Below are 27,733 nucleotides of genomic sequence, written 5' to 3'. Positions count from 1 at the left end.
TAAGACTCATCAGCTAAATGTGTTTCAGTGTTCTGGGTCAACAGGCTATACTAAGTACTAAGAACATGTAAACTATCCAACTGTATCTGAGGTACAAACAGTTTCTACAGCTGCTAAGTAACTATTCAGTGGATAACCAGCTGAGAAGGAAAGAAAGAAAGGAAGGTAAGAGACAATATCAAAGTAACACACTAGGAAAACTATTATTTATTGTTTTTTGTTTTTTTTTAAAAAGAAAAGCTTACACTCATTGAGTACAGCAGATAAAATCTCCAAAAATCATTTCGAAACAGTGGTATTTGGAGTACAGAGGTTCAGCATTTTTTTGTCTGATTTTTCTTTACAATTCTACATTTGAATCAAGATCGAACTGGCATTTTTATAAATTATGTAAAAACCTGATTAACACAAAATCACAAAAGGACTGTAAGGGACACCGGAAAAAAAAGAAGAAATAACATGATGTGAATTTCATGTTACCCTCTTTATTATTGTACACAATATACAAACTGGTCCTTTGTATCATTTTCCTCACATCATAGTTTACTGTCTTATTCAGATTAAAAGGTAGAGATAAATAAATAAAAGTATCTAAGTATCTCAAAAGGATATGAGGTAAGTGAGTATGGAAAGCATGTTAACTCCAATGAAACGAGCAAAAAGCAAAGCCTGACAACATACAAAAAATACAAAGTTTCAAGCATGAAGATTATTGAATCCATGACCCTGTTACCATGAGATCATTTCATACAGTAACCACTTTTCTAATTAGAATAACATTTTGATAAGAGCAGCACATTGTGCCCATACTGAATAATAATAATAATAAAAAAAAAAACATTTCAGCTGGTTTACTGTATACTGAAACCGAAAAATAATGAGGTGATCTGTAAGTTGAGATAACTACAGCTAACAACACTTGGGAGGGGAATTTACAGCAAAACAACACAGGCAGAAATGAGAGCACGGGTTAATAACATAGCACAGATGAAGTTGCAGATGTCTTGCAGATAAAAACAAAGCTTCTCCAGTTCTGCTGTGGATCAGAGGAGAGAAAGTACATAAATACTGACCACAGAGATGTTGTATTGAGAGCAGTTTACAAAGAAGTTGAAAGTGCCTTACCTTCACCGATGAGTGCACATTATCTGTGCTTGTCAGAGGATTTATGAGTATGATTGTTAAGGGAAATGGTAAATTATTTAAAGACTAAAAGGCTGACAAGTACTGAATTATTGATTGTCAACAAACATCTGTTGGTGTCATTGAACAGAGACAAACCTTGAAGTATCCAGGCTTCTTCTTTTTCATCGTCTGTGATATTAAAAGGGTACGATCTAACACTAACATGATCAGGAACCCCAAAATAAATCATACCTTTTTTCAATTTCAGGAAATGACTCAAACTTAATTAATACTCCTGAGGAGTGCCAGTAAAGTGTCAATAACGGCCTGCTATAAAGTGAGTGAGCAACAATATTTGCGAAACAATGGCTCTTCAAACTATCCAATCGAAATTATGAGATCCAAATTAAAAAGCACATCATCAGTTTAGCTGGGCACGTTGTATCAGAGGGGGCTGCGAGAACTGCCAGACAGGAATTTGCCTACAGTAGAATGCTCAAATTAGACAAGTCGGTTATAGGCTAAGGATTAGTGATTACATTACATTACTAATTATGTCTACAAGCAAGTCCTGTTGGCTGGCTCCACAACATTTATTGCGTCATTTAATGACACACAATAGATAAAAATGCAGGTACTTCTCTCATAATGGAAACAAATAGCTGTGCTTAACACATGGAAACGCTGGTGCACAAATGTTTACATAGTTTTAAAAAAAAGCTACTTCATCCCTGACCAAAAATGTGGCCTTGAGCAAAGCAGGTAACTCCAAATGATCCGGTGAAGTTAAAAAAAACCCTACATTTTGAAAGACCATACCTTTAAATATTTAAACTAAACGGCACAAATCACCCAGAATTTAGATTTAGACGTCACTCTACTTTTAAGGATATTGCTTTTTGTCTTCCTTTCCTCCGCTGCTATCCCTCTTCTCTTTCTTTTCAGATTTCTCTTTGTCGTGTCTGGACTCCTGTGGCACAACAACACAAAGAAGTATAAATTGAAAACATATCAGCAGACAACAAGTTGTTGAATTAAAGGCCATGCAAACAGAGCAGGACAGAGTGTGACACTGGTGGAAGGTGACGAGCTAAGTTGACCTTTTTGCCTCCAGAGGATGTTCGCTCAGGTTTCACAGACTCGGCCTTTTCTTTACTGGAAGATTTGGATCTTTTACTCTTCTCTTTTTCAGCTGAAAGCGGGGAGTCACAGGAAGGACTCGCACTCTTGCTGTTTTTGGTGGAATCTGGGAAGAGAAGATTGAGTTTGTTTTTATATATTGTGTTTACACTGTACTTGCTAGGCGAATGGATACTTTGGATTTGTCAACTAACATACTTGTTCCATTCTCATCCTTTTTACGTTTGGACTCTTGGCTCGTCTCACGGTCATTGACAGCATGGTCCTAAAAGAGAAACACGACATACAGTACATTAATGGTGGTAACAACAAACCCTGACCACAGGATGTATGGAAATAAATGAACCTATCACTTGTTGCTACTCTTAGTCCAACTAATATGAACACTGGCTAACTTTAGAACAAGAGGTATATAAAAAACGAAGAAAAAAAATTCACATGCGTAAATTCACAAGCATGACCTTTCCAAAACCCATTTCACAATGTGCAGTGGTCTTTTTATAAACACTGACTCTTTTCTTGTCTTTCCGATCCTTGTCTTCCTTCTTCTCTTTGGATCGGCCTTGTGTGTTGTCTGAATCTTTCTTCTCCATCTCTCTCTCTCTGCTCTTGGAACGGGAAACTGAATTGTAGTTGGCGTGGTGCTGCAAAGACAATTATATTTGAACAGAACGAGAAACAAATATTTGATTAATTTATATTAATTGAATTAATTTATATCGAGTGTTAATATCACTACAAAGTTATTGTGTTACAAATAAATAACACACTTTGGTAACACGGGTGAAAACAACTACTGAAATTACTTGTTACTGCATGTTGACCTCAACAGTTCAAATATTGACTGATTATATTTATATTTCACATATCTACAGTATATCTAATACTGAGATTTGTAATACTTGGAAAAGGAACCAATGTGGTTGAAGCTGACAAAGCTTTACCAAATAAACTGACGCAAAAATAACACCCACTGCAGTTCCATGTCTTCAAACTAATATGATTTTACAAATATCACAATGGTCTTTGACTCATGGCTCAAGTTGAAAACAACGCATAATATTCTTTAAGACAGTTGTCCATAATATATTATAGTATATGTCATAACAGTGGGCAACACCTTAGTTCAAGTCCCCCTATTTCGCATTTATGAGCAGTATACAGACATTTCATAAATGGCTTATAACACACTAAAATATTGTTGGAAACATTATTAATGAATATAAAGTGGAGGCTTGTGGATAAAAAGATAATTAATGACAATATAAGAAAACACATCTGTAATAACATAACATTTCTTTATATAGTTTATGTTATTAGGGGGAGTTTAAGTAAAGTGTTACCGTACAGGACATGTATACTTCTTTTTGCAAAAATGTGGGAATAAGTGATGTCTAACAATAAATATTGTGCAGTTCAGTGACTGTGATGTTTTTTAATAACAGACATTTTAGTCACCTTGTAAATGTTACCGACAGTTTTCAAAGTATCCAACCCGCAAAGACATTAACACTGACGCTGATCAACAGTAGTGTACAGATGTGCAGAGATGATACAAACATATCCAAGGCAAGAATTGCTACCTCTTCTAAATATTATCTTGAAGGGAGAGAACACTAATTAATTGATATGTTCTTAATTTAGGTCAGTTAAGATGTATCTTACTTTTTTTGTTAATCAGTGTCAAAAAAATCTAATTACATCCAATGTGATTCAATGTTGTGACAAACATAACCCGAAGAGACACACAACGGTTTGGTGTTTATGATATACCTTTGTGGTTTTTTTTCCAAATTGGGTCTAAATTAACTGTAAAATATGCCAAAAGATGAACCTTAAAGCTAAGCTCCTCAATATTCTTTATCTTACAAATCAATCAAGTGACTATGTGTAAAGTGAAAGGGGTTGTTTGTAGTGAAGACACCACAGAGATTATCACCTAACAGCAGCCCTACGGAGCATTTTAGCTTCTTTTCACTCACTGTTTTAGTTGCAATTTGGTGACGTATGGATTACTACTGTCCTTTAGGGCTGGGACAATATGCTACCGTCCCGATTCAATTCTTTCACGATCCATGGGAACCGATTCGATTTGTATTGCGATTTATATTTATTGTGAATCTAGAAGTATTGCGATTCAATAGTATTAAGTATTGCGATTTTCTTTTCCTTCTTTAACAAAAACAAAAGTTGAATAATAAACTTCTAGAGACAATGTATGAGACATTTCTAAAAACCAACTGTTTTCTAAAAATAATGCACATCACATGTCAGTCAGTCAGTCTGACATTTATTTTGTTTGTAAAGAAGTACATAACATTATTTTCTGCATTCTGTTTTCGGTCTGTTTTGCTGGAAACGGATATGCTGTAGTCGCCGTCAGCGGTACCGTATAAACAGAAACTATTTAGGTGAATCATTGGTAAAAAAAGAAAAAAAGATGTGAGAATATAAAAAAATGGAGAGATGGAGACATCTCAAATGATGTATTTCCTGTTGTTAGCAGCTGTACACATTTTTGGCACCTGAACAAAGAAAACCGACAATGTGAGAGAAGGTACGAGTAGCAGAATCAGTTCAAACCTTGGATGTGGACTCCTTGGGTTCGTTGCTATTGTCCTGTAGGGATGAATGGAGATGACAGATGAGCTGGGAGGGGGTGGGGGGTTTGGAAGGAGGTTGTCAGACAGCAGTAGAGAGTTGGAAGAAGGGGTGGGGTGGGGGGGGGGGGGGGGGGGGGGGGTCGGGGCCGGCCGGACCAACAGCATACTTCTCCCTTGACCTCTGACCTTCAAGGACTAAGGCTTTGACAAGGTTATTACATAAAGGAGAGTTCATAAGCTCAACATCTGGAATGTCAATTCTTAAAATAGAAAACCCTGAGCATATATGAAATAACTGCTCGTCATACGACTACAGACATGTCTGCAATATCAGGCTGCTTCATATAAAAGCCCTACAGCGCAGCTGGTATTCAATACATCTAAAGTGCAAGTGCTGTAAGTAATGTGTATGCCTGTGCCTGTGTGTGCAAGACAAATCACTCAATTCTTATGTGCATGACTGCATCCCTACATAGGTAACTGTTGCTGTCACTTACAGTTCAGGAATGGATAGGACACAGGGAGCCTATTTCTCTGGTGGAAGGGTAAAATAAAGACCTATCACAAGCTTCCAGGTTTGGGCAACGCTCCAGACGATTCAGGCTTCGCCCACTCTTTCCCTCACTCTCGCTCTTTGCAGGGGCAGGCTTACTTTCCTCTGGATTTTTGGCTGATTAAAAACTGTGACATTCACTTTCTCCGTTGATCTCGGTTGCTGGTGGCTTGCCAGGAGGTAGTACGACTGTTGATGCCGATGGCTGGTAGTTGTGGGGATGGCGTTGTAGGGGCTGGCTGGTCTGACTGGACACGCACCGTGATGTGAAGGTGGCATGCAGGCCGTTTCAACAAACGGAGATAGAAGGGGGACCGATGACTCAGCCGCAGCAGAGGCGCTCCTACAGCAGAGTGGTTTGCTGGACACCATCCGACTCAGACGTTGAGGGGAAAGTAAAATACTTCACATCACTTTAACCAGGATATCTTCTCAGCTTGCAAAAACGGGGAAAAAAAAATCTTGGAACACCATTTCAAGTAGTAAAACACGGATCTCGGTGTTAAAAAAAAAAGAATTGCCATTGGAGAAGGCGCAAGCTCTTGATTTGGCAAGCCATTTTACTTCACGTGGATATTATTCTCAAAAAATCCTCAAGATATATAGAAATGCTTGAAAAAAAAAAAACATTTCTTCCAAAGGCACACTGACTGCTTTCATTAATATGAAAATAGATAAATATTTCAATATGAAAATACTCAATATACACAATATTCTCTTGGCTAAGTCTTTGAGGGGTTTTCTCCCAATTCTGCAAAACATTATGCTGATGTCCATGGAATGCTTTCCAACTCCCATGGATTTGGTTGGAATTTCCAGACGTCATGCCTGCATGTACGACAACACTCCTTGGTGATCTTCGGGGCTGCTGGAATGTGCAACGGCAGGGAACACTCCGGCAGATAGAGAAGAAACTGGCACTGCCATCCTCAAGCCATACTAACCTTAACAGACGAGGAGTGGGACGGAGAAGAGTGACTGTCGAGCTTTCGTCTTTTGTGATCTGTAAAGACAAGAGGAGGGAAATTTGGGTTTAATTGAGCTACACATTCAACCATCACCAAAAGCTTCCATTCATCCACTCATGACTGACAGACTTGTTGCAAGGGCCGAGAAAATTCCTACACCTATTCAATTTGATGTATTAAATGAAATGTGTTAAAATAACAGATCATCAGGATTTTTAAAATCCTAATTACATCCATCTGATTCAATATCGTAAAACAAGAAAACACAACAAAGTCCCAGGGGGTGGATACTTTTAAAGACGGTGTATGTGGACTGACAGAGCAGTATAACAGAAAACCAGAAAGACTCGTACCCCTCTCCGATTCGGCTGATTCCGATCTGGGAACTGGTGACTTGAGGGACCCAGCCACAGCACCTCTGTCTCCTTTCTCCTTGCTCTTGGACTCCTTGATGGCATCGCGCTCCCTGGACGGCTCCATGGGCTCCCCGTTGCCGGCTTTGGCCTTGTCGTCTTTGCTGCTCTTCTCCTCAGCCTTCACTTTCTCCCTGTCTGCCTTGGGGGTCTTCTCCTTACCCTCACGTGCCACCCGCTCCTCCTTCCCTGCTCTCTCGTCTCTCTGCTTCTCCCGACGGTTCTCCGCCTTGGTCTCAGGAGTGCTGCCTGGTGTCTTTTCCTTTTTCTCTTTTTTCTCCTTCCCACTTTTCTCTTTGTCGTCTCGTTCTTTAATGGCTTTGGTGCTGCAAAGGGATGAATTGTTCATTTTCAAAATTCTTTATTCAAAAATGTTTTACAATTTCACTAATCACAGAGTTTTGATGCTTTTTTTAAGCTTTGTTTGAGATAACTTTGCGTCATAGCAGCTCTTGAGATACCTACCTGTTAAGAGCACCGTTCCCATTGCTGGTGGTCACTTTGGCCGCTGCACTGTTGGCTTTGTTCACTGGCTTTGTGGTCCCCTGAGATTTATCCTTGCCCCGATCTGCATAATAAAAAACCAAGAACTGCATGAGCACAGGATTTATTAATATTACTGACCAGCATATTAGGATTTGTAGCACCAATCTTTAAGTTTTATGGCATTGAACCTATTATTTATATTTTCAGGAGAATAATATTGCGGATAGGCAACAGCTACAAAAATAGCCTAATCCCATTTATCAGATGTAAGGAAACAACAAATCAAAAACAGAATGATTCAGCAGTGGCAATGGCACTATAGATGAAAACAAAATCGGAACTAAATAGAGGTCGCCCGATTAATCGGCCGATTTTTGGCAATTTTGTACATAATCGGCATCGGCCAATATCAAGCCGATTAATAAGCAGGCGCATCTGCGGGCAGCCTAGTGTTAAAAACATGAATAGGCGACATGTTTTTACAGCGCGCCCAGACCAGCTGCCTCCAGCCCCTCCCCTCGTGAATTCTTGCGCAGTGTGTCTCGCACAGTCACTTCAGGTTCAGACGCTACCGTTAGCAGTAGCATGTTGCTGGTGTTCTTGCCTTGGGATTAACTGTACTAATAAAACCGTACAAAACACCGCGGCCACACCGCTGTGGAAGCTCCCCGAATATCATTTATCAGAGTCTGGTTGTTACCCCTGTCCGTGGCAGTCTCATCCACTCCTATAACGGAGCTAACTGGAGCTAACCGCTAACGGAGCTAATCGTTGCTAACAGAGCCTTCAGTTCTCCGTGCCTGTATCCATTAACTGCATCTATGGACTCGAGCATGAATAAAACCCTTAATTTTATTAAATTGGCTGGACGAGTTTTAAATTACAACTAAGAGTTGTTTGAATGACAGAAATCTGGAAATCAACAGGACATGTAGCTAGGCTAACAGTAGGGTCCCCAAAACACAGATAAAACACTTCAACAAATGAACAATGATCTAACAAACAAGGTGAACAAGAATTGACTATAGCCCTAGTCTTATGTGATTCAACAGGAGTTAGGAGGAAATAGTGTTGAGATTAATAACATGTCACTTTCTGTGAAGCTTGCAGATTTGTATTCTCAGAAGTTTAATAAATGCTGATAAGTGCACTAAACTTTATTTTTTCATTGAAAGGTTTATTTGACAAAGTTTATTTTCTTCTTACCTGTTTCGTTTATTTAATATATTTTTCATACATTATTTATACAATATAGGCTACAGTATGTTTTTACATTATACATTTTTAACTGAAGTATAGGCTACAAGTGTAGATTGGTGAAGTGTTCAATAAATTTCTGTGTATATTAGTGTTACATTTTATCTTTCAAATAGAGGTTTAAAAACAAGCACATATCGGCCAAATATCGGCCAAAATAAATCGGCAGCATTAATCGGCAATCGGCTGACCCTGATTTCTAAAGATCGGCATCGGCCAGAGAAAAACCATATCGGTCGACCTCTAGAACTAAATGTGGTATGTATAATACTATATTGTATCTGGCTCCTTACTTGTGAACTAAATACAGTTCTCATGTACTACATTCAAAACAGTCTTGCTGTTTCCAATCACTCACCACCATCCTCTGACGTCCCCTCTTCTGTCTTGCTTGTGCTGGTGGCAGGCTTGCCTGTGCTGCCTGGGCCGTTCTGTTGATTGGCAGGGGTGGCACTGCGTGCTGGCTGCTCTTTGTGGTGAAACTCATTCTCGGGGACCATATGCACCTTCTGGCCTTTCAACCGACCTGAATAACTGTAAGACGCATAAAGGGTTTGCACAAGGCAGAGACAAAACCTCAAAAGGAAAAAGTGTCACGCATTGTACAAAACTTTAAAACAGAGACAGGAAAATGTAAGTAATTGAGCCCAGCACAACATTTGCTTGAAATTACAAACACCTGCATACTCTGTACTTTGCATACTATAAATAAACACAGCCATTGACACTCATAGATGGTGATCAGTATCTACTTAAGTACAGACCTCCACCAAGATAATGATTTGTCCCTGAATGTCCCAAATTATGCAATGCAAATACTGTTGCTTAAAGACTCAATATTGCATTAGGAATCAATGGACAAGATTATCCTTTTAACAGGCACTTGATTAACACTCAAAGGCCGAATTATAGACAATGTAGAAAAACCAACTGTCTTTCATGTCCACTCTAGAGCTAAAAATATAACGCACTGGCCATCTTGCAAATTGTTAAAATCTTCAGCAGACAGTCTTAATATCCCTATGTCAAAATAAAGCTCAAACATCTGTGTTACAGTTACCACTTTCCACTCCTCGGTGTCTGAACAGGTATTAAAAAATAAATTAAATAAAATCTAATTTAGGTAATGCATACTATTCTTTTTTCTGGACTCCATCTTTCCACATTTTCCATTTTATTACCACAATAATATGTATTTATTCTATTTATAATTTATTTATTTCCATAATATATGTTAACTGTATGCTCCACAAAGAGCTGGACAGCACACAATGCTGTGTTACCCCATTGCTAAGGCATAGAGGTCTGGCCTCTTGTCCTTCTCCTCGAGGCAGATCTTGTGGACACGGCACTCCAGCGCTTGGCCCAGGTTTAGGACCTTAGGGTAGCAGGGCAGGATCTTGGTGAGCACGATGAGAATATTCCGGATGTGGGTGTAATCTCCTGTCTCCAGGCAGTGAACCGAAGCCTGAATGGAGCAGAGACAGAGGACATAGTCATAGACAAATACACACCTTCCACAGAGCCCTGACTGCCATTATCTAGACAGAATTTTCAAGAAGAAAAACAATGATGAGGAAGGATGGCTTACTTTAGTCAGCATGTAGTGCCATTTGTGCACCACATGCCTGAAGTTCTCATAATCCAGTTGATCTGCTTTGTTCCCGCCATCGAAGCCTGTGGCTCTGAAGATGGTCAGGAATCCTGGGTAATTGACGCACTCCTATGACCACACAATAAGAAGAGACAGATTAATTCCCAGCTCATCTTACATCAGAAAATTCTATCAACGTGAAAAGCATAGAGAACACATAGACATGGACACCTTCTCATAGGTTGCGCGGTCGCTGTGCCAACGGGTCACTGTCTCTAGCATGCAGGAGAGGAAGCGTCCGTAGCGGTGAGACTCATTCTCCGTACAGCTGGCCACAGTGTAAATGATGGCGGAGAACACCTGCAGAGTGACACAATGTAGTGCGTTTGCTTAAATAACAAAGTATATTGTTGGAAAAGGTATGCATACATTTTGCCAAATGATACGTCAAAGCTGTGATGCTCAATATCTCAAAGCTGCACTTATTTAGGGGTCTGTCTGACTGAATTTTACAAAAAAAGTCTTAATAGGCTAGCAGTTATAAAACTTCCCATCCAGGCTTTAATTTGATGGTGCACTAGAGTGGTTGTTGAACCACTGAGTGGATTTTTGACACTTATATTTATTCTTTAGTGTTATTTTAATGGAACTTTCTACTACTTCTGTTCTGCTGACTGGGCCAAATTAGGGCCTTCAATATCCCATTTCATTAATCACATTATTAATGTTTATTCTTTTTCTTATAAATCACTGTAGCTTTAAGAAGACTGCAGTTAAAATGTAGTTTAATTAATTAATTAAAGTGTATGAGAGTCTGAGCATGTATGTATACAAGTGTCTTACTCTGTCATAGCACAGGAGGGTGCAGAAGTTGGGTGTCTTCTGCTGGTGGACCAGCTCGACAAAACGGGCACAATACACAGCGTCGATGGAAGAGAAGATGCAGCGGGGGAACAGACAGAGCTGCAGGAACTTTGTTATTGTTTCGTTCTTTGTGGATTCTGTCAGTAAACATTTAAAGTTATATTAGTAACAGAGACAGAATTAACATTTAGACATTAGATTTACCTCAAATGATTTATTGATGCTGTGATTATGGCAATATATATATATATATATATATATATATATATATATATATAGTATATCTATTATCCATCTGTAATATACTTCTGAAAGCTTAATTCCATTTATGTAGTTGATTTATGTTCTTTAGGGAGGAACCAAACTTGCCCTTTGTAATTATTGTGGCTGTATGCATATGGTTTGGTCTATAAATGCTATGAAGTTCTCAAAGATCAATCATAATCAAATGGATGCACTGTTTACTTCTCTCAACAGAAAAGTCACAGCATTGTGGATGAAAGTACATGCATCAGTAAGATGCATCAATAGTGTAAATTGGGATACTTACTTGCCAACAACCAGTTGTCTTTCTCAAGTTTGAGACGGTGTAGAACCCTTTGGACGTGCTCCAGCTGTTTCTTCTCCTCCTCCTGCAGTTTTTCTTGCAGGGCAGTGCAGCGTTCCTTTTCCTTCTTTTTCTTATTCAAGGGCTATATTGGAAGTAAACAATATTCACATTGTGAAGACACACAACACCAACAGCAACCTATAATTGTACTCTTTTACATCTCTTATACAATCACAGTCTTGCACTCCTTTGCATTAGCTGCTTTTTGTGATCTAAATGTACAGAGACTCTGCAATTGACTGCTGCAATTACTGTAAGACAAACTGCACAAATGCTTCAGTTTATGCTGAGTGGTGGAAGTGTATGCTGTTTAGCAACAGCTGTGGAGCAACTACTCACTATCTCCGGGTTCTCCTCAATGGCCTTGATCTGGACCTTGAGCTTGTTGACCTCACGCTCGTAGGCAGAATGTGGAACGGCCAGATCATACATGGTGAGGGACCAGAAGGTGGCGTAGAACTGAGGGCGGAGATCGTCCCAGACCCTGGCTGGATGGAGGGATACTACAGCCTCATGCACTGGTGTCATCACCTGTTCACAGGCTGCCACATACTTGTGTACCTTCTGCTGCTGCCGGTTGCCTTTCTCGGTTTTCTTCAGCTCATCATACTTAGACTGTGTGAAGAGGGCATAAAGTAAGGGCTCCATTTTCTCCAAATCAAAAAAACAGGTTCTTAGTGATACATCTATACAAACAGCACAAAAACTATGGCGATATAAAATGTGGAAATGCAGTTAAAAAATCAGCCTTGAGGCACTTGAAGGCAGTCTGTTTAGAAGACAACTGCTGTTACTTGCTCCATTTTAGGTAGAAAAGTCAAAGTTAAGCAAGGCCAAACATGAGCTCAAATTTTGAAAATGAGGAAGAAGAGGGAAAAGGCAGAATGGTCTAAACATCATTACACAATTTTAAAATAAAAATTTAACTGGCGTGAATCACCTGGCAAAAATGTATACCTAATCACTGTACTTATTATACAGACTAGAATCTCTCTCAGTAACAGAAATGTTACTTGATGCATACAGGGGTTCTGACGGAGTAGTCTACTCACCAAAATCTGATGGGCATACATTGGCCGAGACAGGAAGAAGGCAGCATCATGTGGAGTGTGGAACTGGTTACAAAGGATGTCAATGGAGGGAACCCGCTTGATGTAGTCCTCAGTGCTAAGGTTGGAGGCCAGAAAGCCACCAAACTGCAACAACGTGTCATGACACTGCAGGAATATAAATAATAATATCATAGAAGAGAGAAAAAGCTTTATCTTGTAGGAGCTGTGTAGAGTGTAAAAAAAAATCTATTAGATTATATTGAGGGAGGGTGCATACCTGGTCATAGAGGTGGCCAACAAGTTTAAGGTGTTTCTCTCCACCCTCTAAGAAAACCACACCATTTCGTTGCTGGGCCATGAGTAAACACAGAGGCAAGGCCAATTCATGGTCCAGCAGTGCATCCTTCAGACGCTGTGATGACTTCTTAGTGTTCCTGATCTGGCCGAAGTAGCCACCCTGTTGACACATACATAATGAAAATGACCTAACCTGAGGTGCAGCACTGCTCAAGGTAGTCATACATATCTTGCTCAAGAGACTGCATCAGGGAATGATAATAATAATAATAATAATAATAATAATAATAATAATAAATATATATATATATATATATATATATATATATATATATATATATAATAATATAGATAGTCTATATACCTCAGCTTTGAGTTGCTCCCCTCCCGTCATGGCCTCTAACTGCTCTGAGGTCATCTCATCTGTGATCTCAATGCCAGCCATTTTCTGCACCACCTCTTTCAGGATCAACAGGTCAAAACTGCCGGGAGAGGAGGGACGTATAAAGAATAGCACATTTAGACACATAAGAAGACGCATAAGGAGTGAAGCAATAGTCAGGCATGGGAAAAAAATGCCTTGTGGTCTTTCCAACACAGACACATTTAAAATATAATGCAGAATGTTCAACATCTCCTTAAAATGATTTTAAAATGTTTTATTTTCAACTTGTTTGTCTGCCCTAATGATATTCAAGGCAATGTCAATAACGTGACAAATGATGTGTCAAACCCAATGACTACTATATTAAAAAGGTCCAATATGTAATATATTTACTGTAATAAATCCAAAAATGGCCCCAATGCGTCATCAGATATTAAGGAAACATGCTATTTTTATTTTCTCCTTTTGAAATTTCCGTTCCTTGACGGAATTTCTGTTTGTGTTTTGGCCTGTGTGTTGTTATCAACTGCCCAGTTTGACAGCCAGGCCGGGTTGCCAGATATACCTGTAAAAAACGTACACCAAGCGCGCTACAGCTGTAACATTAGTACAGCCATGAAAGCAGCAAACAAAGGAATGGGATCAACGGAGATAGATTCTACCGGACCTAAAAAAAAACCCGGCATGTTTCTAAGGGTAAATAATGGAGATGTATTTCAATGATGGAGACAGCTTAGAGCCCAAAAGGACGCAGAGTTGGCTAATTTCCCCCTGAACAGGTAAGCATTAGCTTCAGGCTACTAGGTACGGGCATTTTATGTCATTTCAACATTTGTGTAGCTACTCACATTGAATTATATAGCTAGAGTACCCAAGTTGGTTACTTGCAAAAACAATTGAGACACCCTGCTAACTGCTAACGTTACTAGAGGACTAGGCAAGCGGGCCAGGGCTGTTTACAACGTGTAGCCTGTTCGGCGGCCGTAGCCGACAGCGGTGAGTTATTTGAAGCCAAGAGAGGGGGGCTGTAAATCGGGAAGAGAGGACCTTGAGTTTGCAGTGTGTTTAGCGATTGTTGCCGTAATTCTAAGCCAATGAAGTGTGTCTGTCTGGCGTGTGGAGAGGAAGGCGAGGTTGTGGGGTTTTTAGTGGTTCCTACAGTAATACTAAGCCGAAAAAGTTTATCTGTCAGTTGGGTACAGAGCTCCACGTGAGCATGGGCTTTTATGACTGTCAATATAGCCAGCATCTAATGTTAGCTACTGCGCTGTGAAGTAATGTCTGGCTATGTGAGACAAGCGGCTAGCAAAAATGTTGGATGCTCCGGTCTCAGCCTGGCAACCAATGTGAACTTCGAGTCTGGGGAGGAGGGGGCGGGGGAGCCGACTCTCCAGTATTTTGAATTTGTACTGCAGTAACTATTTTAAACACTAGCTGTCAGTATTACATATTGCACCTTTAAGACCGATTTTGCAGAATAACGTGTAGTCACTCATTACTGTAGGTTGTAATGTGATTTGCAGTGATAACAAGGCCCCACTGGTGCTTGGACTCAGCATATCCTGTAAACCAGTCATCCTGTTGTAATTTGGAGCTGCTTACCTCTTTCCTGCTTTTAGCTGATTAGTGACATATTGAAGAAGGCCAGCCAACTCAATTGGGTATTTTCTGAACACGGCTCCACACAGGCTTGCCAGGCCTTGGTTGACAAGATGAACAGGTGTATGTTAGCTACTCATTAAAACATCAAACAGTTTCTCTCCTTTTGCATGCAAATGAATGTTGCGACTGCTGTACAGTAACTGTGAAGCCACATACTCTGAAGCCATGAGGAGATGGTGGTGTCATCGTGTTTCATCTTCTCCTTCTCGGGATTTGCCAGAGCCTCAATGATGCAATCTGAAGACAAAGTTAAGTGAAACAACATAGAAACAGTAAAGAGGCCTCCTTTACACTCACACCCCTTTCTTTCCAACAACACACTCATACACATGTTATTAGTAGGGATGCAACGATTAATCGGCAGAACATTGGTACCGGCAAACCTTGGTATCGGCCAATATTTTCGGCAAATAAGATGGCATTCACCGATGGCAGTGGCCGATGTTTAGGTGTTGTTGTTTTTTTAGGTCAGACTTGGGCAACAGTCCACTAGCATATGCTGCTACTGCAGCTGCTGATTCGGAGAAGAAGCCACTGACTGGACACGACTAGAGCAGCAAAGATTAATTTATTAGTTGCCAGCTTTTCAATTAATTGCCAACTATTAATACGTAGATAAAAACAAAAAAAATTCTCTGATTCCAGCTTCCTAAATGTAAATATTTTCTAGTTTCTTCACTCCTCTATGACAGTAAACTGAATATCTTTGCGTTGTAGACAAAAATTGACGGAGAAAGATCAGCGACATAAACAGTCACCAACAAGGGAAAGTTCAACAAAGCAGTTAAACTCAAAGGATAATGTATACATATTGTATTGCTTTTGTAATAGCTTTTACATTTAACAAAATTTTGTTTTTGGGCTATGTAGCGTAAGGACTGAAAGATTATTGTCACTGAGCAGGTAACGTTAGTTGTATAGCAGGCTAAGGGTTTTTGAAGCAGTTATTTTTCATGGAAAAGGATATATTAAAAGGTTGCTTTATTTTTGATTGCTTTATTTAGGTGGGCTCATTTAAACATAGTGTAATGAAGAGATGAATGACTTTAAGACAGGTCAGTTATTTTTTATAATAAAGATTTTTTTTCCTTTCCATTTCCTTGTCACAAAAGGAACAACAACAACAAAACATCGGTATCGGCTAAATTGTTATTTTAAACATCAGTATCGGTCCAGAATTTCTACGTTCAGTGCATCCCTAGTTGTTAGCTGACTGAATAAACAGGAAACAGTGTAGGATACAGGCCAAGACATCATAGTTGAGGGATGTGAGGTATTTCAAGGAGTCCACCACTGGAACGATTAGGTTGTCATACCATTGGATCTGAGACAGCATCTGATGTACAACAATACAGAGGAGGGGTTAAACATCACCAACTATACATTATAGCTGACCTGACCACTTCACTCCACTGAGTGGCCAAACAGATCTATTAAAGTCATCCTGTGTGCATTCACATTTCAGTATCTACAGATCAAGTAAGTATAAGTGCCCACTACTCAACATGGTACATCCTCCTATTACTTTATGTGCAAATATTCTTGACATTAAACAATGTTCATTTGCGCATCTTACATATTGTAACTGCATTGTATAGAGCTACTACAAACACAGAGCAGTGGGACACATGCGACATTAACACTTCTAAAGAAGAAGAATATTATTAAAAGAGGAAAATATTATGCTTAAGTGTAAGTGTGTAAGGATATTTCACACCACGGTACTTTGGGATTGTTTTTGTTAGTGCAACAGGAATACAGTGCTAATCTATCAGTTTTTACAATGTGGCTTTTACTTTGATTCATGAATGCATGATACCTAGGCGGAGCACTAAGTAAAAGCAATTCTCAGATCAGATGCTATATTGCGCCCTCCCATGCCCTCGCTATATATATATATATATATATATATATATGGTATATGCTGTAGGACACTGTTCATTTTCTACTGCAAAATTTGTAATGAATTTGTCTTTGGAGTTTGTTGACATCATTCAAAATGGGACTTAAGTAGAATAAAAAAATCCCAGCAAAACACACTTACATAATCAAAGAGGATGGTGGGATTGCTATGGCTCAGTTTTCCAATCTGCCTTCCAGATTGTTTCACATTCTCTTTGGTCAACCGCCTAGGGAAGGAAAAAAAAGATGGGAAACAGCAGATTAAAAACAAGACAATGCAAAGAGTGCAAAGACTGTCAATTCTGTAAGCTTCATAGCAATTTCAAAATGCTCTTATGGTTGTCAGTGTAAGATAAAAGGAGTGTAATTGAATTATTTTAATGAAGAATTATTACTTGACAAGCATTCTTGTCATGTCCGTTTTAAAATGATCCTTTCAATACAGCTCAGTTTGAGATGGCTGGTAAAAAAACAAAACAATAACAAATCTCTGCATCTTTGCGTTATTAGTAAGTTTCAGTATCTGAAGCCTCCACCATCTGAAGTGACCTATCACAGATGATGGGGAGGTTATGTGTGATGCAGGGTAAACATAGAGCAGTATATTTCAAAAGCAAAAGACTGAAAGACAGAGAAATATCTCAGAAATGTTCTTGGCAACTGACAAACTGCATAGAAACTGGAGTTGAATGAATGGGAAGGGCTTCCCAAGGTTTACTTTATCTTTTTCCAAGTAAAAGCAACAGTCTGCTGAACAGAACATGACTGAATTAGCTGGGGAACTGATTAGCTACAGATTTGAAATGTGAGACTGGCCTGGTGTTTGGATCAGAGACACAGTAAAAGTCAACCAAAGCTACAGAAAGACAGATGGTTGCACAGTAATAGAACACTGGGATCTGCAAAATGACTTACTTCATTATGTATTTGGCCCTTTCCACAGTCTGAGCTTTGACTTTAACCAACAGTGGATGGCTGGTATATGTCTCATTCTTCCACTGTCCATATAACCGGTACCTGAGGGAGCATCGATAGAGAAAGCATAATTTACAGTTTAGCTACGCAACATTCAGAAACAAAAAAACAAAACAAACGCATCGGCTTGCAATTCAAAGCAGTCCTTGAAGTAAATTAGCCACCTCCTGTCTAGCATTATGCTAAACTGCTGTTATGTGTGTTTGACTATTTGCCAGATAATAAAAGGGTTAATTTCTACCTCATTTGCAGTCAGCCATTCAGTTTAAAATCAGATCTAGTAATTTGCTGGGTGTCACATTTGGAGCAAACAATGTCAAGGAATATTTAAAAAGCCCTTAATATGCATCAACAAATTCAGCACAAAGAGCAACCCACTGTACAATACACCAACACAGCAAAGCATAAATTGACTGCACTACTTGTCCAGTTGCACTTCATATCAAATCCTTCCTTTGACAGTGTCGGCAGAGTTTCCTGTACAAGAAAGTGAAATAATCTAAAAAGTGCTAAGATGTTCAGTACCTAAAGAAGTTGCATTATTAGCTATGACAAGACAGACACCTGAAGTACAACAAAACCTTCAGGAGTGTCATTTTTCATGTGCCATGTTCATGTGTATTCATTTTTAACTCTAAAAATAGAATTCTGACATTATACAGCAGCAGAAAAATGGTTTGCTAAATAATAATAAAAATCCATTTTCTTTTGGCATTTTAGGCCTTTATTTCTGACAGGACAGATTTAGACATGAAAGGAAAGAGAGCGAGAGCGAGAGAGAGAGAAAGAAAGAGAGAAAGAAAGAAAATGACATGCAGCAAAGGGACACAGGTCGGAACTGAACCCACGGCCACTGAGTCAAGGAACCGGGCGCCTTTCAACAGCTCAATGTAACAGAGTCACATGTAGTGAGAGCAGGTGTGTGTGTGTGTGTGTGTGTGTGTGTGTGTGTGTGTGTGTGTGTGTGTGTGTGTGTGTGTTAATCTCACCTGTGCTGGTAGGGAAAGAGTTTAAAGAGACCCCACAGTTCCTCAGACATGCAAGCATTACACTCCATCAGAGAAAGAGAAGGGAGTAGCACCTGATCTGCAATGCTCAGGAAACAACTCAATAATGTTTCCTGTGAAGAACATACAGTTAACATTAATAAGGTCCTCATGGTAACGTATACTACAGAGATAAACTTGTGGATCCATTTAAGCAAAAAAAAAACAGTGTTTTTACTACTTTAAATATGGATCTACAGTGCATTTCTTTGTTATAAAGACAGTTATTACCATTTTGTCTTTGACATCAGGTCTGCCATCACTTTGGTACTGAGAATCAAAGGACACCAAATATAAGTCAAAAAAAGAATTAGGCTGTATAGCTGTTGTAGTAATGTAGTGGTGACAGTTTTGTACCTCTTTCATGAAGGACTTGCCCAGACGCACAATCTTGGCGAAGAGGATAGGGTCATGAGAGAGGTGAGGACCTAGGTAGCAGATCATGCTGAATGTGTCCCTGCGTAGGTCCTCGAAGCTCTCTGCAGGCCGAGGGGCTCGCTTGCTCCTCAGTGGATGCATCACACATCCCCTTGCCCCTTTCGGGAGGCCAGCCCTGTGAGGAACAGAACAGTGTGTCAGAGCCTGTGTTTTCTTTGCTTTTTTGGCTTGGTTATTTATTATTATTTAACTTCTATGCATGAAATATTGGCGTTGGCAGAAGTTAAAGTAGTCAGTTCAAGCTGTGTAATAATTGTACATGTTTTTTGGTATGATACACATTGTGGGCAAGTGAAGAAATCAGCACCTTCTGTAAAGAGGCTCCACAGTCAGGTGCACAAGCTGGCAGAGTGCCAGCGCAATGGCCTTGTGAGAAGTAGCATAGAAGGACGGCATCTGGTCCATAATACTTAGGGCGTTGTGCCAGTCTCCAATTCTAAGCAGCGCTTCCAACAGCCCAAGCTTCTGGTTATCAGGCGGCTGTGGGGACAGTAAAGAGCAGTAACTGAGTGTCTGTGTATTATTAAACATGCCAACGTTCAGTAACACTCAATAAGGCAGTTAGAGCAGAGCCAAGACAAAAAAAAATCAGCACAGCTGCTGTCACAATCCAAAGTGATGGATTTTTAAAAAAAAAAACTAAACATTCCCATCTATAGATCTATATCATGTTTTGAAGACTGACAACATGATATATTTTCTAAGGTAAATAATATTGTAGTATCTGAGACAATTTGGACAGAAAATGTAGATTTTACTATTCACATACTATTTGATTAGAAGTTGGTTACTGTAGGTGTAATTTCCCATATTTCCCACCTTACTAATAAACCTTAAATGTTCAGACAATTGGATGTGAATTTTTCATTTAAATATGATTGTGTCAACAACTCACATAGTTCCCCTACAAGTTAACTTGACTTCAGGTGATGCAGAAATGGCATTAAAAAAAAAAGAATCCTCTGACTCTCAAACATCCATCCAGACTGAAAGCATTCCTCCAGAACAGGCTTATATTTACAAATAATTTGATACCTTCTCATTCTTCTCCTCCTCCTTTTCTTTCTCCTTGTCTTTGTCTTCACTTTTCTCTGAGGGCAGAACAACCATGACCAGCTTGCGAGCAATCTGCTTGGCCTCTGAGATATCTCGTTTGTGTTCCTCTATAATAGTGGCATCTACTGGCATAAGCTGGAATGACAGAGAGGCAACTAAAGAGCTGAGTTTTCAGTCTCAGACGATGTAGGTGAAAAAACATTACATTTTGAATATACTTGTCACATAAATCATTCTGAAGACATCACAGGATTACAGCTTTTAGCTTTAGGTTTACAAAACTCATATTCCCAAATTCTGACTGACATTTGTAAATTAATTGGGAATCTCTTTTAACTATTGTTAAAGCTGGACTTGAGCTGTTTCTTTTCCTTACATGTACGTAGAGATCTTCCAGCTCTATCAGGTTATGGTGAAGCAGAGCAGCAGCAATGTGGTAAAGTGACTTGGGGGTTTCCTCATTGGGCTCCTGAATAAAGACACAAATAAATTATTATCATCGAAATGAAATATGACTCATGCTATAATTATAGCTTGGGATTGTTTTCTTCCATTTAAGATATGTTGCAATGGGCTTGGTAAAAAGCTCTTAAAATCACAATATAAAATTACGAGGATTCATTTTAAAATATACACACAGCTTGTGCTATTTGACCCATTCTTGTAATTCTCACCTGGTAGAATTTGAACTTAAAGCCCAGGATGTGGCAAAGGGTGAGTGGCTCACACATGTAGGACTTGATGAGAGACAGGAAGAACTCATCTTGGTCAGATCGACTCTCATACACCTCCAGGATGATGTCCAAAACACGATTAGGGTCCAAGTTGAAACATCCTGCAGGCACAAGAAATAGGAGGACTAAGCAGGCAATTGGGAAAAAAAACTGATCAGTCAGTAAACAGTAGATATTATAGTAGATACATACATATATACAGTAGATTATATAGAGAATATAATTTGAGACCAGAATATAGAAAAAAACTTGTCCACACGAGTAAGTCTTTAATTAACGGAAACAGGTTATTCCAAAGCCTCTGTGCTACTGAGGCCAAAGTCCTGCCAACTCTAGCTTCAAGTATGGGCGAGGCGACTGGCATTCCTTGGTGTTAAGAGACTGGCAGGTAGTATATGGGGACAGACTTTCTGCCCTATATAGGTGCCTGGCCATGCAAAGCCCTGTATAAATAGCAGTATAATAGAGTAGTTTTTTTTTATTTAGCTAAAGACATAGTAGCACCACATTCAATGCAGTACCCTGAAAAAGACTTTTGTTAGGTACCTATGAGGGACTTGATGCTCTCCAGGACAAGGTGGCTGGTGATGTTGCCTGAGAGGTCTTGGCCAAGTTCAGTGATAAGTTTGGCATAGCCCTCATTCTCCTCCCTTAGCAAGTTAAACTTCTGCTGCTTGTAACTGAGAAGAAATACAAGATTACAAAACATCAAACACACTTTTTCTATTTATTTATCTCTACATCTCTACTAAACTGTGCACTCTACTTACAATAGTTTAGTCTTGATTTTTACAATCTTCTGATTGAACTGATGGGCTTGTTTTATAAGTCCAAGAGATTCAAGGGTTTCTGGATCCAGCCTCTCTTTCAGGATGGCCTCAGGAACAAAAAACTGGAAAAAAAAAAAATGTAACTAGTTGATTAATTTGTTTTAGTAGTTTATTACAGACCTGGGTATCAAAATCAGTAATGCAACTATGACATCAATAGACAGTGTCATAAACTTCAGAAATTCTATATACTAACTACTATCACACAATCAGGAATTGCAACAGTCAGTGCAACAGTGACAATTAAGTGAAACACTAGGTCATACAAGCTCTCGTTTTTTAAGATACAAAATAGCTTTCTTCAGGTAGCCTTTGTATTCTATTCTAAGTTCATGAAGTGTCTGTTATGTAAAATCATTTGATGTTACATAAATAGTATTCTTACCAAACATGCTCCCACCAGTTGTGTGTAATGTTCACGTTTGTTTTTTTCTTCCAGTGCACTAGTCTCTAAATCTGTAAAAAATATAATAAAAAAAAAACAAAAAAAAAACAGTAAAAATATGTCAAGTTTGCTAAAAACTAAAAGCTATTATAACATTGCACACCATATTTCACTTACTTAATGCAATAATTCAGATACAATAACACTTAATGTTTAAAATAAAAAAACAAATTTACCTAGTATACTGAAAACATCTGCTAAAATTGATGGCATGTCATCTCGGAGTTCCTGATAGAAGAGAAAGTTAACAGAAAATTGACATACATACAAAAATGTAGAAATTCTGAACCAATGTGCCAGAAAAAAAAGGTACTGCAATTTCTGTGCAGTCACCATGATGAAAGGGATAAAAGCTTTGTCTCTTTCAATATATAGCATAGACACTTCTATGTGTTTAATATTGTTTTAACCCTCAAACAAAAAAGCACTTGTACCATCATGTCCCCAAGGACGCTGGCGACAAGCTCCAACTTCAGGTTCCCATGTACAACTTGCCAGCAGAGCTCGTATAAGGCGGCCTGTATGTCTGGAGGGGTAAATAGACAAGACACAGTTCATCTTGAACTGAATTGACAGAACTGAAAGGAAAAGACTCTCTGTTGTTAAATGTGAAAATGACACAGAAGTGGATAGGTCTGTGTTAGCTTTGAACAATAAGACGCTGCAACTTTTCTCTGTTCCTCTTTGCAAGTCTAGCCAACAATTCTGAATGGCATTGAGGCACAGTCACTGTACTTTATCAGACAGGCAGTAGGGATCAGATGTGCATGAGGGCTAGGACCATGAATAGACTAACTACTAATACTACTAACTAATGCAATGTAAAGCAACTTCCTTTTCATGCATGTCTGTGTTTTGATCACTTACCCAAAATATGTTTTAATTTACACTAAGTTTACGGTTGTGCAACAACAAAGGTGGCAAATGGTGACATTCAGCAACGTATTACACTGAAGCAAACACACTGGGATGGGACTGGGCTATCTGCAAATCACAGCTTGACTAAAACTGTCATATGAAAAACTAAAATTTCCAGGAAAAACAGCCAAATTACCAGGTCATTTATCCCTGCAATTAATAATTATTTAACTGAAAGGATATTGTTTAAAGGATTTTCAAATGTATTTAGTTATGTTGATAAGTGTTTAGTCGTTCCCCTCTGGCACGTACAAAAACAGCACGTTGTGGATGAACGATTATCTGTTTAATGGATGCATTTTCCAATAACATAATAAATGGTAAAATGATTTACAAATCAAATATAAGTGACATCATATTATAATTACCTGTGTTCCCATTGATAGATTGCTAATTTTTTCATGTCATTACATCCATAAAAACACTGTTATCACTGCTTTTGCCATCCTTAACCAAACTGCTGTAAATTGACTACAAAGAGTTTCTTTTGGTCTGATATATTTTACCCATTTTGTTCTAAGTTTAGTGCATCATTTCGAAATATTTCCTTTTCTTACATAGCTGATTGGTACAAACTACCACAATTCCCATGATGGATGTGTGTCTGTGTGTACAACAGGGAAGTTTAAATCTATTGATAGGCAACCAAAAAATGAGTCTATAACAGAATTGAGGTCATTCTCATATTTCAACTTACCTCTAATGTCACGTCCATGATCTGTTTTTTCTGTAAGTTCTTTGCAGAGTTGTACACTATGAAATAAAGAGACAGAATTCTGGTCAGTTAGACTACTTAAATATGATAATCCATAGCCTTTAAAACTCACTCTAACATTGCTTAATATAGCTTATTAAATTAATTCACAAAAAACAATGCAAACACAGTGGCTTCATTGGTTACAATTACCTGCACACCAATATTCTTGTAACTGGGTTATGCATTTAACACTATGCCAACACCATGCCCCATCTACAATATCCCAGATAAAATGAGACAATTGGAGGGGAAACCTTTGATATATTATAACTCCCATATATTACAACTCCCAGGAAACCCATCCAATCTGGTTGTATCCAAGCTGACAAAACCAAAGACTTAACTCAGGGCTGTCCCCAGTTGACAGCTCAACTCAAAGAAGTAGCGCTGACAAAGGCAGACTGATCTGATACTTTGTGCCGCCTCAATGTCTTTAACTTAGGATGCTAGAAGCACTGCGAGAAGTACTGTACATGCAATGGTCAGTCAGAGAATCTCACAAGCGCCAAACTGACAGCGGAATGTCAGGGCCCTGAGGTCAAATACAATTTGGTTGATATTCATGTGAGGCTGACAGACCATTTTCATTCTTCAAATAGGTACAGCACTGAATTAGGGTTGGGCGGTTAGGTTAGGCTGGTTGTTCGCCAAACCCTACACTGAAACAATTTTACACCCCAGCCTCTCTGTCTTCAGTAAATTCCATAGCACAAATTGATATCAGATACATACAGATCCAAATGTTCACATTTTAGACGGCTTGTGAAAAAAACACATTTGACCTGAAAATGGTTATGTAATAAAAATGTGACACCTCGATTATTAGCGCATGGAAATTGCCGTTTTACTTGCTGCCCCCATGATGTTACTGCACAGGATGGCATCCTTGAAGAGACAGGGAGTCTGTAGAGCTTGCTAGCATGGGGCCTTTAACCATGACCACCTAATTTGAGGATTTACCACTGTGCTGCTCAAACAGAGACACACTATAAATCAAGTATTTAGCGGTTTTGAGTGTAGGGAAATAAGTATTTCTTTAACAGAGCATTTATTTAGCCCTTTATGTATGTAGCTACTGAATGGACTTCTCAGCTCTGCCCAGCAGCTGAGATTGAGTTAAATATAAAATGTTTCACAGTCAGTGCAAAGGGGGGGATGTGTACCAGAGTCAGAGACGTGCAGAAGGGGAATATTATTTATCTTTGAAAACATGTATGAGTTTTTATCTCAATAAAGATCTCAGGAACGTATTACCTAAATGGTCAAGGCCACCTAGAGCCCGGTTCTGTTAAAGGGGAGTTTTTCCTTGCCGTCGTCACCAGTGCTTGTTGGGTCTCTGTAAATTAAAGAGTATGGTCTAGACCTGTAGTTTCTGTAAAAGAGCTACCAGTTAAGGTAGTTTTAAGTACGTGACTAAGAATGGAGTAGTTTGAGTTGGTGCATTTCACTGCAGACCCTACTTAAATATGCAGGGTAATTGTAGTTAGCCCTGTGGGTGAGCCTATTGTGTCTACGCTTGTAAGTAATGGCTGCGTTCAATAAAATTTGTGTAAATCTTCACACAACATTTTCTATAAGAATAGAATAATAAAGCTAACAAGGTTTTGGCCAAGGTTTTGATTTTTCAGATGTTGTTAGGGTGAACTTCTACGGTGCTGCCTAAGGTCAGGTTAGCGGATTTGATGCTGTGCCAGTAAAGTTGATGCCCGCTGTCTAGAAGCGCATTTAATTTTATTCCCGAAATGTAAAATGTAGCTAAACCACTGTCAATTAGTTAGCTAACCGATGGGTTAGCTTTACGTTAGTCTATATCCTCGACCTTCCACTTCAGGGATTGCCCCGTTGCTGCCGGAAATTCTGCTGTGTGTCCTTATTTTTGGCCGGATTTCTGTTACCTAACGCTTCCTTTGTGTTTGAATTTTAAATTCCGGTGGATTTATTTATTATATTATGGTTAACTGCTCCTCAGATCTCTGCAGGGTAAATCCAGACAGCTAGCTAGACTATCTGTCCAATCTGAGATTTCTGTTGCACGACTTAAGCAACTTTTGAACGTACGTGTCACGTCCAGAGGCTATTTTGCAGCCGCACCGGGGCTCCGGGCAGCGCTTGGTGCCGCCTATGACGACTGTGATTGGTTTAAAGAAATGCCAATAAACCAGAGCACCAGAGCGTGTGATTGCTGATTGTTTATGACCGAATTACAAACCGGATATGGATAATTTGCGTTATGTCCTTCCTACTGCACAGCTCTAGAGAGAGAGAGGGAGAAAGGTCTATGGTGTTTAAATTAAGTTTTACATTATATAGGATATTATTTTATTAGTTTATTTTGTAAAGTGTAGGTATGTAGTTTAAAATAAGTTTATGTTGAAATAAATACCTATACAAGTAATTATGTCTTCCTATCGTATTAGTTTGCCATCTTATGGACATAATGCACAAACAGATATTTGAATGTATTCAAACCTATCGTTTTTTTTAGAAGGAATATTTAAATGTCGTTTTTGTCCAATTTTGACAACCCCTTTTCTACTCGATCTTACTGTAGTCTCCTCACCCAAATTTTTTGTATGTATCAGAAGATGACTTTTATTGAACAACATCATGAAATATCAGTTTATTTTTTATGCTGCCATGCCTAGGCAATTAAAAGCCCAACAAGGCAGTCAACGTCACAGACATAGCTCTCTCTATATATATATATATATATATATATATATATATATATATATATATATATATATATATATATAGAACAATTGATGTCGTAGCTAACTTGCTATGCCGTTATGTCATAATCAGTAGTTTCCCTCCATTACCTACTATTAACGTTACGTTACTATTTGTTAACGTTACTAGGAAGGGTTTTACCGTTGGCTAACTAACGTTAACTAACTAGCTACCTGAATTTTAACATCAAATTTACTTCAATTAAGAAGCTGAAGTATATCGATGCAACCGGAGGGGTAAGCTGTTCTCTTAATACATCCATGGGGTAAGCTACATGAATACTAGCTAACTAGCTTAGCTTTGATAGCCACCGTGTTTACAAATGATAGAATGGTTTGTGGAAGCGTAAGCTAGCCAAAAGGCTAGCATGCAGGTAACGTTAGCTATTTAAATTGAGGTAACGCTTCGACTCTATATAACGGTTTACTAAAACGGTCGACTGTATTCATTGCCTAATCGGCCCTAATGCCAACTATTTAAAATATTAATTTTTTTTCAAAAAGCGGCGTTAATTAACGTTAGCAGGCCACTTAAAATGTTTTTTTTTAGCTTGCTAACGTTGCCGCTTACGTTAGCCCTAGCGAACACACTTGAAAGACTGGCCTTAAATTGCAATGCTAGCTACGTACTTTTTTTTACTAGTTAGCTTATGTTAGCCAACAACTGTTAAACCACTGTGACCTCTGACACTGTGCTGAAGTTCAGATCTACTCACAACTCGTGTTTTCCTGATTTTTCCCAGTTTTTGATCCATTCACCAGGGAGGATAAGTGTCGCCATCTTCCATACGCACAGCCCGGATGTCTAATTCATCATGGCACACGCAGGGTCAAATGTGGTGGTTAGCTGCTGCTGCTAGCTCACTGTTGCATGGTGGGACACTGAGGCTG

At 38.9% G+C, this 27,733-nt stretch overlaps 1 protein-coding gene across 3 annotated transcripts; it reads right to left on the bottom strand.

Moving 5' to 3' along the window:
* Positions 1–178: 178 nt before the first annotated feature.
* Positions 179–27,733, bottom strand: thoc2 (THO complex 2). 3 transcript variants are annotated; one of them, XM_031320007.2, is made up of 39 exons: positions 27,559–27,733; positions 24,051–24,106; positions 22,870–22,961; positions 22,612–22,663; positions 22,376–22,446; positions 21,931–22,052; positions 21,707–21,840; positions 21,101–21,261; positions 20,803–20,895; positions 20,406–20,561; positions 19,678–19,850; positions 19,290–19,485; positions 19,164–19,202; positions 18,876–19,006; positions 17,827–17,928; positions 17,054–17,138; positions 16,252–16,345; positions 15,166–15,246; positions 14,950–15,046; positions 13,327–13,444; positions 12,943–13,122; positions 12,666–12,830; positions 11,953–12,228; positions 11,554–11,695; positions 10,983–11,140; positions 10,371–10,499; positions 10,137–10,268; positions 9,829–10,013; positions 8,904–9,079; positions 7,268–7,370; positions 6,743–7,128; positions 6,366–6,424; positions 4,849–4,884; positions 2,778–2,909; positions 2,464–2,530; positions 2,226–2,371; positions 2,019–2,095; positions 1,126–1,172; positions 179–1,036 (listed from the first exon to the last, which is right to left on the bottom strand). In XM_031320007.2, exons 1-38 carry the CDS (start codon positions 27,621–27,623, stop codon positions 1,145–1,147), a joined length of 4,695 nt encoding a protein of 1,564 aa, XP_031175867.1. In that variant the 5' UTR covers positions 27,624–27,733; the 3' UTR covers positions 179–1,036; positions 1,126–1,144. The 3 variants fall into 3 exon arrangements, 2 of the variants coding, with proteins under 2 accessions (XP_031175867.1, XP_031175869.1); XM_031320009.2 differs by having other exon boundaries at positions 179–1,033; XR_004108604.2 differs by lacking the exons at positions 179–1,036; positions 1,126–1,172; positions 2,019–2,095; positions 2,226–2,371; positions 2,464–2,530 and having other exon boundaries at positions 2,812–2,909; positions 5,366–6,424.

Source organism: Sander lucioperca, chromosome 13 (genome assembly GCF_008315115.2).
Source record: "Sander lucioperca isolate FBNREF2018 chromosome 13, SLUC_FBN_1.2, whole genome shotgun sequence".
NCBI classification, from domain to species: domain Eukaryota; kingdom Metazoa; phylum Chordata; class Actinopteri; order Perciformes; family Percidae; genus Sander; species Sander lucioperca.
Note: the sequence above shows the minus strand (reverse complement) of the source record. Positions and strands in the feature narration are given on the sequence as shown.